General features: G+C 36.4%; 1 protein-coding gene across 1 annotated transcript; it reads left to right on the forward strand.

The window, feature by feature from the left end:
• The first annotated feature begins 9,080 nt into the window (after positions 1-9,080).
• LOC131943819 (uncharacterized) lies at positions 9,081-13,970 on the forward strand. Its single transcript, XM_059304114.1, has 2 exons — positions 9,081-9,155; positions 12,233-13,970. The coding sequence occupies exon 2, from the start codon at positions 12,241-12,243 to the stop codon at positions 13,873-13,875; it is 1,635 nt and encodes a 544-aa protein (XP_059160097.1). The 5' UTR covers positions 9,081-9,155; positions 12,233-12,240; the 3' UTR covers positions 13,876-13,970.
• Positions 13,971-15,278: the final 1,308 nt, after the last annotated feature.

The following is a 15,278-nucleotide window of genomic DNA, read 5'->3' on the forward strand; positions in this document are numbered from 1 at the left end:
TGTTAGTTGAAGTCCGGTGAGGTAAGGTGTGGCCAGGTGAGTTCAAGTGAGGTCAGTGACTTCAGGTGACGTCAGGTGACGTCAGGTGAGGTCATGTGTGGTCAGATGAGTTGAGATGAGTTCAGGTTAGGTTATTTTTTTTTTTGTGAAATTAAATTTTGTAAAACCTATTAAACCATATACATTAACATTTATTAGCATACTGTTGACAACCAGTAATAGAGTAGGATGTAATCTTGATCGTTTACTGTAGTTGTAGGCTTAATAATGATAGAACATATGTGCATTGTGTGTGTATTTATTTATGGTATAATGGAAAAGGCGCTTGAGACTTTAGCTAGGTTTGTGAGTTTATTGTGGGTACAATAAATTAAGTCGTTTTGAATCTGATAAGATGGGGGTGTTGATTTTGAAACGGGCAGGCTTGATGGGTTTTTCCCACATTTTCTTTAACTTGCTTTCGCGTCTGTTTGTCTTTCCATCAAATCTTGCGATCGAAATTTCGGGCACTTCCCAGTTAGCTAGCGCGCTGAAATTTTCAGGGAAGCTTTGTTTCCGATGACAATACAATATTCAATTATTATTATTACCAAATTGATCCATGGAAAAATGTTATTGTTCATTTTAGACTCCTATTGATTTGTACAAAAAAGGGACATAACCTAGTAATTGTAATTTGATAAAAACATGGTTCGGTACTTTCAATCTCTACTTTTTAGTTAAATCAGAAAACGTGTTTTTTAAATTTTTAATGATAATTATTGTCTTAGGGGTCGTCCATAAATGACGTCACGCTTTTTTAGCCATTTTTACCCCCTCCCCCCCCCCCCTACGTCACACATCGTCACAAAAATTGAGACCCCCCCCCCTAAATGACGTCACACTCCACCCCCCCCCCCTCTAATTTATAATTTATCCTAAGTTTTAAATTTGCTGTGTTTTCATCCCTTTAAAATTACCGCTCGTTGACACAGCATTAAAAATGAGCGCGCAGGACCCATTCGTGGCATAAGCAGGTAAACAGTAATACAGTGAGGTGATGTTAAAGCTGATAAGATTATTTTTTTTTTAAATACTTTATGTAAATGTAGGTATTTCTCGAAGACATGACGATACACGTAAGAATAACAATATATTGAGTATAATATGCAAATTATTTAAATGTCAGCAGTATGCCCAGACCTTTAATTTTCCTAGTATGTTTCATTGTAGCCTATATGATGGACTTAACGGATGTCATCTCTCACAAAGCAATATAAATGTAATTTATTTTTAATAGTAAAGACTCTCCACTAGATTATTAAATTGCGTGTTTTGCTGTTAGCGAAGAGGATGTTGCAATAGGACAAGAAATACAATGTCTTCCTCTTCTATCCAATCCAGAGTTTCTTCCAGGCATCTCTCCCCCCCCCCCCCTCAAAAAAAATTTTACCGCCCCCCCCCCCCCACGAAAGAAATGAAATTTATATAATTTATATAGAAAATATATACTTTTAACAGTGTCCGCCCCCCCCCCCGAAGAAAGTCTACCGCCCCCCGAAAATTTTAAGTGCCCCCCCCCCCCCCCGGAGAAAAAAGTCTGGAAGAAACACTGATCCCATCAACACTCTCACCATTAATTTCATTGGCAATTATAACCATCAGTTCACGTTGGCGACGTGCAGCAACTCTCAGAGGCCTGATGCGCTGTAATGGCACAATTGATGATTCCTGTTTGTGAGTTAAAGAATGATTGCGCAGCATAACCAATGAAGAGAAGTATGAATGACACTTCTTACAAACCCTGTCGCTGATCACGGATTGAACAGACGGACAATACAAATCATAAGGGATTGTGCGATAAGGATTTGAAGAGCGGGGAAGGATTTTATCCACTTTTATACTTTGAGCAACAAAAAGATATGGAAATTTATGTGAAATGCCATCTGAGCATGTTTGGGTGACTGCTAAAGGCGGAGGAAGAAATCTATCAGTTATTAAGCTGATATACGAGCTTCATGGCTTTGCGCAACATTTACCATCTATGCATTTAACAATCTGAGTCAAATACTGGCTAGTTCTCACATGAATATCGTTCCAACGCTGTTCTTTTGAGAGCAGAGAAGTTTCAAGGAGTTCAGACTCTTCTGGATCTATGTATGCTGCCACTGTAGGTAATGTATCCACTGTCAAGTGTGACCATATTTCTGACAAAGTGTTTCCGGCAAACTGAAAATTCTTCTTCTCTAAATCTGTGTCTATTGTGACTCATCTTTCATGGGGTAAAACTAATCCTGTGAGCCCATTGCTAAGTGGCGCCATTTTTCTTTCAACCCTATTCAATGCACTTCTTCCTGGTGCATTTGTAGCAAAGAACAAACCATCATAGTTCTGATTGAGAAAGTGGTGTACCGCAACTTTGATCACCTTTTGATACCTAGGATTTTCGTCTGGACCACCATCAACCGTCAACACTAATATTGGTTTAACAAGTTGATCCACACCGCTCTTTGTGATATCATCAAATTCATGTAAAGTAAGTAATTTTTCAAAATCAAGTCCATGACTAAGCGCTGTGGATGAGGAATGTTTACCAGATCTGATTGATATGTATGTTGGGCCGGAGTATCCAACAGCTTCTCGATTTCGGTGTTGGGCTGAATTTTTATCCCTGCATAAACTGAAAGGATCAGCTTATGTCCAGCAGCCACAACCCAGTCATGGTCAGGCAAGCTCATCCTGTATTCCATGTGCATGAGCAATGGACTCTGTTTTTTAGATGCTGTCATACATGTCGTTGACCTTCATGAGAAGAAGTACGTCTTGGCAACACTTCTACTAATTATAAACCCATCCTGTTTAAACTGATCAGTTAGCTGATCTAATGTTTTAATAGTCCTCTCGTGATGCTGATCCATGCATAGCAATATTTATGATAGTTTCCTATAAAAAAGATTGATCTTCTACAATCCTTGGCCTGCCAGAATAAGATCTAACATTCAAAGTGGCGCGTAGCCCCGGATTCTCTTCAAACACAGCATTCAGTGTTTTCTTTTCTTTTTATTTCGAGCTTTCTGAGATCTTATTTGATCAGATATCTTCCTCTTTAGCTTTTTTTCCAAATCACTCTTTTTCTGTTTCTTTTCTTTAAGCTCCATGTTCTGTTCTTGCGTTAACATTCCGTGAGTTTGTCGCTCATACAAGCCGACTAAATCAGAATTCAGAATCTCAATCTCTGATTGTAAGTTTATCTGGACTGTAGCCTGCTTAGATGTTGATAGTTTGCTGGTAGAGGGTTTGAAATCACAGACTTCATGAGCATCGTTCACTTTTTCATATGACTTCAGTGACTTATTAGTATTAGGCATTTCTTTTGCCAAATCATAGGGTTTTTCTTATGTGTAGATGTAGATACAGATGTTTGTTTGGCCCAAAACGTCAAAAGAGTCTTTTAGCGGCAGCAATTTCTTTTAGGTCTTGCAGCCAGACCTCCGCTTTCAAGTTCAGATCTGAATCGCTTTTTAGTTGAGTCCACTTTTCACCGACTTCTTCTTGGCAAATATTTTTACTCTTTTTAGGATATGCCAGCACGTAGGCATAAAAAATACATTGGAACATTTTATTTTTATCTCTCATTAACTGTCGATTTTTAAGCAGTATATATGTGATTATTAGATCTACCTTTCAATTGAAAAGCCTCACACAGACAAAGTTGATTCAGCAAGACACGTGTAGGCCTATTTGAGTTGATCGAATAAACACGCATCACAAGCTGACCCTACACACATCCGCTTTTTTTTGGCCGCACCTACAAAAATCACGTGATCTCGAACTTGGAACTGTTCGTACTAGTTATTTTTCCTCTAGATCAGGGTTCTCCAAACTACGGCCCGCGGGCCGTATGCGGCCCGCAAGGTCCTCTCATCCGGTCCGCGGAGATCTTTTTGTTCACGGAAAAAAGTGTTTGTTAGAAGTGGCTGGGGAACTTTGCCCAGAAAATACAAAACAATTTGAAAATGTAGCTTTGGGTGCAAATGCCATTGCCCTCCGCGTTGCAGACATTAATGAAAACATTGTGACTCAAATAGTGAAAACTGCTAACAAGTGTCGCAATTTTTCAACTGCAATGGATGAGTCGCTGGACAGCTGTTTCATGTTTTCTGAACAAGTACAGGGCAACAACTTGACGCACTTTCTGCAGTGCAAGGACTTCATGGCTGAAGCAACACCCCGAGTTCCTTACATCATTTGCATGCGAGATCATCAAGGACCTCCAGCTGCATCTTCAGTAGCGGTTTTCTGACTAGGATTCATAGGCAGAAGAGGTGAAACCCATTTGAAACAAATGTAACCAGTTGCCCAAATGAACTGCAGATGGATGTCATTGAATTGCAAGCAAATTACTTCCTTAGAGACAAGTTTAAAAAATGGCGGGTGGTTTTTTTTGTGTTTGCCGAAGGAGAACATACTTGGACCTCGAGTGTGTTTCTTTAAGACTTTTTCTCCTGGGGGTGCATTTAAAATGTGTATATATGTTTATATAAATTATATTTCGTTGGGGGGGGGGGGGGCACGGGGGACACAGCAACCCCAAAGAGATGCGTGAAAGAGACTCTGGCCCCCGAACTGATATTTGATATTTAATGCGGCCCTCGGGCTGAAAAGTTTGGAGACCCCTGCTCTAAATCGTTCAACAACCATGAGCTATCGGCATGAACCCCATGAAGTAAGGGAGACAAGGGCAAGAGTCGCAGCCCTAAGTGTGAACATAAGTTTTTAAATAAAATATTCGGAAAACGTGGTTTAAAGTTTTATTATGACTGCCCTACTCTGTAAACTTCAAAGAAGAGCAAGCATTACACTGATACCCATGCCTTACCCTCACTAGTTGATATGCTTCCGACCTTTATTCATATAGCAGTATTGACACATTTGCTTATACGGCAGTCTACTACACAACACACATCGTCAAATTATAGGGCAATTTAATTAGAACAAATATATATTTCACAATCTTTTGACAACTTAGAAGTATCGCTACAAATGTAAAAAAATATTTAGTATTTAGTAAGTTTATTTTTCTAAAAACTAAAAAAAATGCATGTTAATCAATTCGTGGAATTAAGACAACGTGACGTCACACTGTCTATACCCCCCTCCCCCTCGTCACCCATCGTCACAAAAGTCTGAACCCCCTCCCCACCCCCACCCCCCCCACCCCCTAGGCGTGTGACGTCACTTATGGACGACCCCTTATACGCTACGTGAGATGAAAAAAAATTTAAGTAAGGTAATAATAGAAGAATATAGTAAAAAGTGAGTTATCTAGTATTTTTTTGCACGATTACAAGGCTTTCTCTATGCTTCGTGTATACGAGAAAGTAAAAAACCACTTGATCGCAATAGTGCAATATTCTTAGAACTTAAATTCATACCGCTTCAGAGCTGCAACATACCAGTTACCGTCCCATAAAATTTTATCCTAAACATGTTTGATTCGGGTGTAGCACAAAAAGGCGACATCCAGAAGGCCGACAAGACAAAAGGTCGACACGGACTAAAGGCCGACATGGAAAGCGTCGTTAGACGAATTTAACTAATGATAGTCAACGCGGTACGGCGATAGAAATTAATTACAAAATAGAATTTATATATAAAATATATTCTTTTAATGGTGTTGTTTCATTTGGGACGTTGTTATATATATATATCACCGTTATATATATATATATATATATATATATATATATATATATATATATATATATATATATATATATATATATATATATATATATGTATAAACTTAAATTTGCAGTGTGTCTACGAATACATTATGTTTGTCTGAAATGGTTGCAAACGCAAATATTTTATGCACATTTAAATTAATATTCTGACAAAACAAAAGGAGAGAGCCTTCAAAGGGTCTCCTGCGGGAACATTTACATAAAATAACGTTTAATCTTGAATGCTCCTAGAATTGCCTTTCTAAGTGTATATGGGCGTCGCGAAAATGTTATATTTTTTTAACACAATTAGACATCTGTTGCCATTTAAGAAATAACAACAAATGCAGTTATAGGCGTTTACTAACCAAGCGTTCTTTGCTAAATGTTGTATGTATGCATATGGAGGTGGGATGTATTGGTAACATATTTCCACCTTAAAAATTGAAATAATTTTACACAAGTTATTAGTGGTCTTTAGGTGCTTGTGAAGTCTAGAAATTAATTACAAAATAGAATTTATATATAAAATATATTCTTTTAATGGTGTTGTTTTATTTGGGGCATTGTTATATAGCGTACCAGATTCAACCGTTTCGGGTGTTTATTATTGTGATACAGGTATTCCTTACTAGATGCCCTTTAGTGCACAGCTCCAATTACCTTAGACCATGCTCAATTGTTTATCACTCATTAAACCTTCACAGCGCGCACTTTTATCCGCAGTCCACGTGTCTTTGCTTCGTCTAAAATGAGCACCTACCGTCGTCAATGTTACTCAACAGGCCGATCTTGTCACTTCTACACAAGCCCGTCATAAAGCAACCATAGGGACCGGTAGACCAGGTATTGGGTCTGTCCAGCGTCACACAATCAGCGTACAGAGTGTGTGTATCGTTGCTCAGGGAAAAGTTTCTGCTACAGCATTCTACTTCGTCTACAAATTCAAGTTGTTATCGGTTGTTTTATTCTTCCTTGAGAAGCCTGGGACTAAATCATTTAAGCGTGGACTGGACATTTTTGACTGACATGCTCAGGGTAAAAAAATTCGACTTCATTTTGAGTTGTCTAACCTAATAAATTTCACAGTAAACAACTAATGGGAAAACAGTTTATATCAAAATGTGATTGTCGGAAATATTTCAAATGAACATTATATGTTGCAGACATAACTATCTCAAGTTATATTAAAATGTTAAAATTTGTTAACATTTTTAGAATAGTTTTTTACAAAATCTTGAATCTATGAAATTAGTTTTATTCTTTTTGAAAATGCTAAAAAAAATCATTTTGTAAGATATAGAAATTTTCTTATGGCAAACCGTCATTTTTCATGTCTACTAGGAATGTGCAGTTGTTGTTTAAATTGTTTGTATTTATTCATTTAGTTATTGTTTCCGCAGTGTACTTCAAAATTGTTCATTTTGACCTAAACTGTAGCTAAAACATAAAAAATATGCCCTAAATAAATGCACTATTATAATGTTTACAGTATTTTTAATGGAATAAAATTTTAAAAAAGTATCTTATAATTTTAAACAAAATGTGTTTTCACTTCCGGTGCCCCCTTAAATTTGTGTATTTAGAGTGCCTCTGCCAGGCCATACTTGACCGCCAATCAAACCTTCTGAAACCAGCATCAGCTTTCAGCATCATCAAAGCCAGAATAATACAGTGCTCCGACTAATAAAATTTTTCAATCTTTCAAAGAAGATCGATTAAAACCTGAATATTTTAAAAAGCTTATATATATATATATATATATATATATATATATATATATATATATATATATATATATATATATATATATATATATATATATATATATATATATATATATATATATATATATATATATATATATATATATATATATATATATATATATATATATATATATATATATATATATATATATGGGTAAGTCCGTGTGTGTTGTGTGTGTGCTTGTGTGTGTGTGTTTGTGTGTATAGTTGTATTATGTTCAGCCTGCATCAGACAAAATAAGCATAGCGCAATTTCATCTAATGTGCTTTTGATTAATTAAATAGATGCTTATATGCTCAAAACATCTTTCGAATAAACACGGTTCTTTTATTGTATTACGATTTAGGCGTAATCAGGTAAAATAAACATTCTCTTTAGCCCTAGCAATCTATTGGGTAGACCAGACATGTGTAGAGATGACTTGACCAACATTACGGTCAGCTACATTTAATTTTCTGAAAATAACTGTTTATCTTAAACAGGGTGAAACTATGAACGTCCAACATTCACAAATCCTAATCTAAAACGGAACTATAGGGTTTTCAGCAAGCAGTAAAACGCAGTATATTTTTCGTCTATCTTAACAGACAATTGTCTAAAGTAAAAACTAAACGCTGACATAACATTTTATTCTGTTACTCATTTACAATTATTGATATTTTCACTGAAAAAAATACCTGCAGACAAAAAAAAACATTAATATGTATCATTTCATTACTGCCTCATTTAAATTCAAATTCTTTCAAGTTTTTTTTTAGTAATTATTCAGTAAGGTTGGGCTGCCTGCATGTAATAAAACCTAACCGAACCTAACCTAACCTAACCTAACCTAACCTAACCTAACCTAACCTAACCTAACCTAACCTAACCTAACCTAACCTAACCTAACCTAACCTAACCTAACCTAACCTAACCTAACCTAACCTAACCTAAAGTAACCTAACCTAACATAACCAACCTAACCTAACCTAACCTAACTTAACTTAACTTAGCCTAGCCTAACCTAACCTAACCTAACTTAACCGAACCGAACCTAACCTAACCTAACCTAACCGAACCGAACCTAACCTAACCTATCCAAACTTACCTAGCCTAACCTAACCTAACCTAACCTAACCTAACCTAACCTAACCTAACCTAACCTAACCTAACCTAACCTAACCTAACCTAACCTAACCTAACCTAACCTAACCTAACCTAACCTAACCTAACCTAACCTAACCTAACCAAACCTAACCTAACCTAACCTAACCTAACCTAACCTAACCTAACCTAACCTAACCTAACCTAACCTAACCTAACCTAACCTAGCTTAACCTAACCTAACCTAACCTAACCTAACCTAACCTAACTTCAACTGAATAATCTTAATCTTATTTATTAAACTGTTTCAATATTAGTTAATACAAAATATTTTACCTGCTAAAACTAATATTCGTGTACAATGAAAACAATCATCATTTGTTTACTGGCTGACTGCCACGTCTAACTGAATAATTAATTAACTACTTGAACGAAGTTATAACTTTAAATTAAACAAGGCAGTAATGAGTTGATGCATAATAATGTAAGTTTGATCTGCGGGCGTTTTTTCAGTATAAAAGATGCCCACTGTCTTTCAATGTTTAACTGTCTCCTTTTGTGTCAGTCACAGCACATAGACTGAATCTTCATACTAAGGTAATTATACGTATGTTGTTAAAAATAGTTTGGTGGGTGTTTTTTTTTGTAGCCTTGCACTGTTAACAATTACGTCACATACCCTCTAGCTTTCCATTTATTTCCGAGACCTCAAGAAATATTATGTCCACTTTACCTTAAAAAGGCATGTATTTAGTCGCGGAAAATCAAACAATGAGCTTATTATAAAAAGTTACTTAGTCCTATAGAGTAAACTAACTGCATGGAAAAATGGAACAGTTGTTTTATAGATGTAAGCAACATGCGCGTTTCTAAATCGGAAGTACTGCAGTTTTCAACTAGGATTGGGTTTAAAACCGATAAAAAATTAGGTGTTTGGTTTTTTCTGAGCAAACAATTCATTCACATGACTAATCTACGCATAGATTTTTAGGTCTAAATAGAAATGTTTTACATAGTTACGTCTGAATCGTAATACAATATAATCATAGTTTATATTGATTCAAAAGACGATTTGTTGCATCGTCGATGTTTTATGGTGCCGCGAGCGTTGCAAAACTCCTGGGCAGAAAAGTCTGCTTCCAATGGGTGCCTGGCCACGTCGGCTTAGCAGGCAATGAAAAAAGCTGACTCCCTTGGAAACAGAGGGGCAAAAAGAAAGACCGCTTCCACTCCCACCACACACAGAGACCGTAGAGTAAAGCTAGACGAATCTTTTAAACGGAAGTGGAAAATGAGTTGACAGAGAGATCTAAAGCTCGAATTGTCTTAAAGCACAAAGCAGATGAAGAAATCCTCAGTTGCTGACCCATGGTTGAGGTTGCAAAGGTGGATACAATCAATCGTTACTCATCTTAAAACAAGGTATTGCCCATCAAAGTCGTACCTGTATGACTTAAAGATTTCCCACTATGACTACTATTAGATTTAAATACAAAACTTACAAGAAACTGAATTTAATGAGGATTGTTTCACCTTCGTAGTGAAACTGGTGTCCCCCCCCCCCTTATACCTCTGGCTAGAATACATAACTTTACTTAAAATAAGTTAAAATGATACGTTTGGAATGAAAAATCATTTTTTTTTACAAAACCATCCATATTAATTTTTAAATCATTCATTTAGATACTAAACGTTTTAAGAATATTACACTATTGCGAGCAACGCAGCAAAAAATATTTTTAGAAACGGCTTTTAAACTGTTATTTATTATAATAATAATTAGTAAACATTACGTTAAGTGTATTAAACTCTATGCTAATTATATATTTATTTCTTTGACAAACAAATAAAAATTATTTCCCCCCAATTTAATGTTGTTTTAAAGGGAAAGAATATTTGTGTGACTTAACAAGGGAAGTAATAGAAAATAAATTAAAAATGTGAAGTAATGTGTACACTTTGTAAAATTGTGTAAAAGATGATTTTTTTTCTCAGACTTTTTGTACTCGACATGACGTTACTTAAAATGATACATTTGGAAACGAAATTTTTTTTAAAAAAAAGCATCCAATTATTGTTTTAAGTCTTACATTTATATACTATAAGAATATTACACTACGAGCCGACCCGCGGCATAACATACGCCGCTATTTAGTTGTTGTCTTTTTCTACTTTTCAGTAATTCATAATTTGTGAATTCGACAGTACCAACGCTGACACTGAAAATATTTCTTTAAAACACTATAAGTAGCTCGTTAAGGACCATAACCCCCCCCCCCCCAACGTCTAAAATCGATTCAAACTAAATTATCTGCCCCTAATAGCCGTCACTAAACCCGACTCCATGAAGGTAAACATAGCGTGAACCACAGCTCACTAAGACCATGTAGGGGTGGGGATGGTAGGGAGCGCGTTTACAGCTTGTTTTCTGGTCCTAGGACCTTTGACCACAGGTGCTTTGACCATAGGGGGTTTGACCATAGGGGGTTTGACCACAGCGGAGCTTTGACCATAGGGGCTTTGACCATAGGGGTTTGACCACAGCGGGGCTTTGACCATAGGGGGTTTGACCATAGGGGGTTTGACCACAGCGGAGCTTTGACCATAGGGGCTTTGACCATAGGGGTTTGAACACAGCGGGGCTTTGACCATAGCGGTGCTTTAACCATAGGGGGTTTGATCATAGGGGGTTAGACCATAGGGGGTTTGACCACAGGTGTTTTATCAGCAGAGGGTCTTTGATCACAGGTGGTCTATCAACTGGTGTTTGATCACAAGCGCTGCGTCCGACTTTGATCATAGATGTTTTGTCCACATAGGGTCTTTGATCTCAGGTGGTTTGTCCAATGCTGTCCATATATTGTAATGATTTATTTTAAAAGTTGCTAAATTATATTTTAAATTTCGACATGATGTAATAATATGTTAAATCATCATGTATAAATACAAGTCATCTAAACAACTCTATGTCAAAACCATGGAGAATCTTGGAGAGTATAGCACGTATCATTTTTTATCCTTTATATATGCTATATATTTTCAAGTACATATACATTATTTATTTGTGAAACTTGTTATATGTCGCATTATTTGTGTTTCATTTATATTTAAAATAAATCTATGAGGCCTAGCACCAGCCTTTATGTGGAGACTAAAATATAGTTCTAGGCTTTTTAAAAATACATGTTAATTTCTATTAACATACTCTCAGGAAACATGTATAAAATCGTGTTAATTGTATCACACCTATGATAAAAGCCGGACACAGCGCTTGTGATCAAACACCAGTTGATAGACCACCTGTGATCAAAGATCCTCTGCTGAGAAAACACATGTGGTCAAACCCCCTATGGTCAAAGCCCCTATGGTCAAAGCACCTGTGGTCAAAGGTCCGCGCACCTGTTTCCTAGCGTCTCCCAGAAGAGAATTATATATATAGATAGCGAGTAAGTCATTTTTTTTAAAATCTAGCCGTGCCTGCGAAAAACGTTAGCCCTTCCGATGTAAAACACATTCACTTTGAGCCTTGTATATTGCATATATATATATATATATATATATATATATATATATATATATATATATATATATATATATATATATATATATATATATATATATATATATAATATTCTTTAATTGTTATCTCGGTTTTTATCGATCTTATTTCATAGATTGAAAAATGTTATCGACCAGAGCACTGTTATTTCTGGCTCTGATGATCATGAAAGCTGATGCTGGTTGCAGCAGGTCTGATTGGCGGTCAAGTATGGCCAGGCAGGGCCACTCACAGTGTACAAGTTTAAATGATTTCATTACGGGTTTCTCTAGGAAAGATAAAACAACCGATGACCCGTTGAATTTGTTAGACGAAGTAGAATGCTGCAGCAGAAATTCGACCTGGAGCAACGATACACACACTCTGTACGCTGATTGGGCGACGATGGACAGAACCAATACCTGGTCCACCTGTCCTGCTGGTTATTTTATGACTGGCTTGTATAGGAGTGACAACAAGATCGGCCTGTTGAGTAACATTGACGACGGTAGGTGCTCAAGGCCAGCGGATCACCCACCATCCTACGGACATTGCTATGACCATGATATCTCAAAATGTTTTGATAACAAAGGCCTTTGTAAATGTAACGACACCTACTTTGTTACCGGCATCTATCGCGGTAGTTGTGATAAACTCAACTGCCTTGATAAACTTCGATGTTGCAAGACCGCTACAGCACCGGAAGAGTTGAATTCACTAGAAAAAGTAAAGACCCGCATTATGGATACCACTATGTCTAATATTGCGTCACTAGCAAACTATTTGGGTTATAGCTATTGTCAAGGATGTAGAGCCGCGAATGTTGGGGAAGACTTTAGACGAAGCGCCGACACATGGGCTGCTGATAAAAGTGCGCGCTGTGAAGGTTTGATGAGCGATAAACGTCTGAGCATGGTCTATGGTAATTGGAGCTTTGCGCTTAAGGACATCAAGTATGGAACACCTGTAACACAAGAATTAACACCCGAAACGGTTGACTCTGGTACGATATATAACAATGACCCAAACGAAGTTACTAAGACCATTGAGCGAGCTGAGACTGTTGTCCGTAGTGTCACACACACTACAACCAGTTCTTGGACAAACAGTCATGAGCTTGGTCTGCAGGTCATGTATACAATAGGAGGTTTTGGAGCTTCTGCCGGCTATTCGTTTAAATATGAGACCACCACAGCTACAACTGATGAAACCAAAAAAGAGCAGTCGAAAACATTCACAGTTAGCACATCAAAAACTCTGAAGGCAAAGTCTGCTGCAAAATGGAGTCTTATTATGTCCAAAACCAGAACTTCTGTGACCTACACAGCAACTGTTATAGTCAAGTTTTCCACCGAACTCCAAGGTTTTCTACGTCTCGAGAATAACTTCCACTCTCAGTATCGCGGCACCAACAACCGCCCCACTTTTAACTACCGATTCGGCGATTCAAGCACACCTTTTTACACAGCCTTGAAACAGCAAAGCGAAACTAACCTACAGCCCTGGCTGTGGAACGACATGACAAACAAATACCCGAATGTTAAACCTGTAATAAATGCTTTGTTAAATGAAAATAGATACGTCTTTAAGATAACTGGTAGGTTCGATGAAGTCATGGGCAAAAGCGTTGATTTCCGCTGGGATGCGGCAAAGCTACGCAAGCGAGCAGCCGTGGCGGATGACCGTAATGTAATACGGCAGAACGCTACCCACATCGCCAAGACTCTGGCCAACGATGTTCCTCTAGTGAAGTTGGAGCCTCCCAAAGTCGATATCTAGGCGAACAGCCAAGAGAATATAGATAAGCCATCTTTTTTCTGGCTCTTAGTTATACTGATGTAAACCATCGGTAAACTTTGATTAAATATATCTTGAAAAAATAACATGTTATGTTATTATTTTATCCAAACAACATTCAGACACACAACTTCATATTGTATTGATTTTGATTTTCTGTTTTCGTTGTTTGATAATTAATGTATATATATATATATATATATATATATATATATATATATATATATATATATATATATGGTAATCTATCGTTTTGGGTACGTAAAATCGCCCGCGGCTATTAATGTACGAAAACGTTACCTCATTTTCAAGGCTTTAATAGGAGTATATTGTCATATGTTTGTGTCAAATATTATAGATAAATAAATAATAAACCTAAATCAATGGCTAAATATATCAATATAGGCCAGAAATTAACTTTAAACAGCAGTGTCTGAGAGCAAGATTTGCTATATAAACTAATAAACAGCAGCCATTTGTAAAATAGAGTGGCTTCCCCCTGAATCTCCCGCTAAAAGCTTATAAAAATAAAACTTAAACAAGATGGCTGCTATAGTAAATGAGCATTGTTACATCTGTTGGAAACATCGCTAGTCTTCATTTATTACAGAAAAGTTATAATTCAATTGTTTAAAAACAGGTACATAAATGAAACAAGGAAACATTTTTGTATTTTAAAAAACATAAATCCTCCTCAAAATGTTATATAATTATTAAAATTTAAGGAGTCACCTGGTTTTCACATTACAAGTCGCGGGCGATTTTACGTACCCAAAACGATAGATTACCATATATATATAAATATATATATATATATATATATATATATATATATATATATATATATATATATATATATAAAGCAATGTATGTCTGTATGTGTGTCTGTGTGTCCTTTATGCATTACTACACCTCTCATCACATCGCCGTGAAACTTTGGGAAGTTGTTGAGAATATTCCTGGGGAGGTTTCTGCGAAAAAAAATATTTCAAATTCGCAGGGGTGGCGCTCCCACAGGGCGCGATTTGTTTTTTCTATATACGGTATCCTAATATATAATAGGCCACGTTCGCATTTCTCTCTCTCTTTCTCTCTCTCTCTCTCTCTCTCTCTCTCTCTCTCTGTCTGTCTGTCCGCAAAATATTTTCGCCGGACATCACATCAGAATCTACAGCGATATATCGAGAACTTTATACGGACTTTTGTTGAAAATAATATGTTAGATGTTTTAAATGTATAACCACAATTTTATTTAAAGAAGAAAAATTAAAAATAAAGGCTTATTCGAATGTAGAAGAACAATTTTATTTATGCAACCGGAAAAGTGTATAAACTTGGGACAAGAACGCATTTAATAATGACGTCGCTTATTATTTACACTAAAA

Source organism: Physella acuta, unplaced genomic scaffold, assembly GCF_028476545.2.
Source record: "Physella acuta isolate Inbredline_101_S28 unplaced genomic scaffold, ASM2847654v3 ptg000039l, whole genome shotgun sequence".
NCBI lineage: Eukaryota > Metazoa > Mollusca > Gastropoda > Physidae > Physella > Physella acuta.

Bases quoted from the DNA above. Each gene is read 5' to 3' on its own strand.
- LOC131943819 (XM_059304114.1), top strand. From the start codon at position 12,241: ATGTTATCGACCAGAGCACTGTTATTTCTGGCTCTGATGATCATGAAA.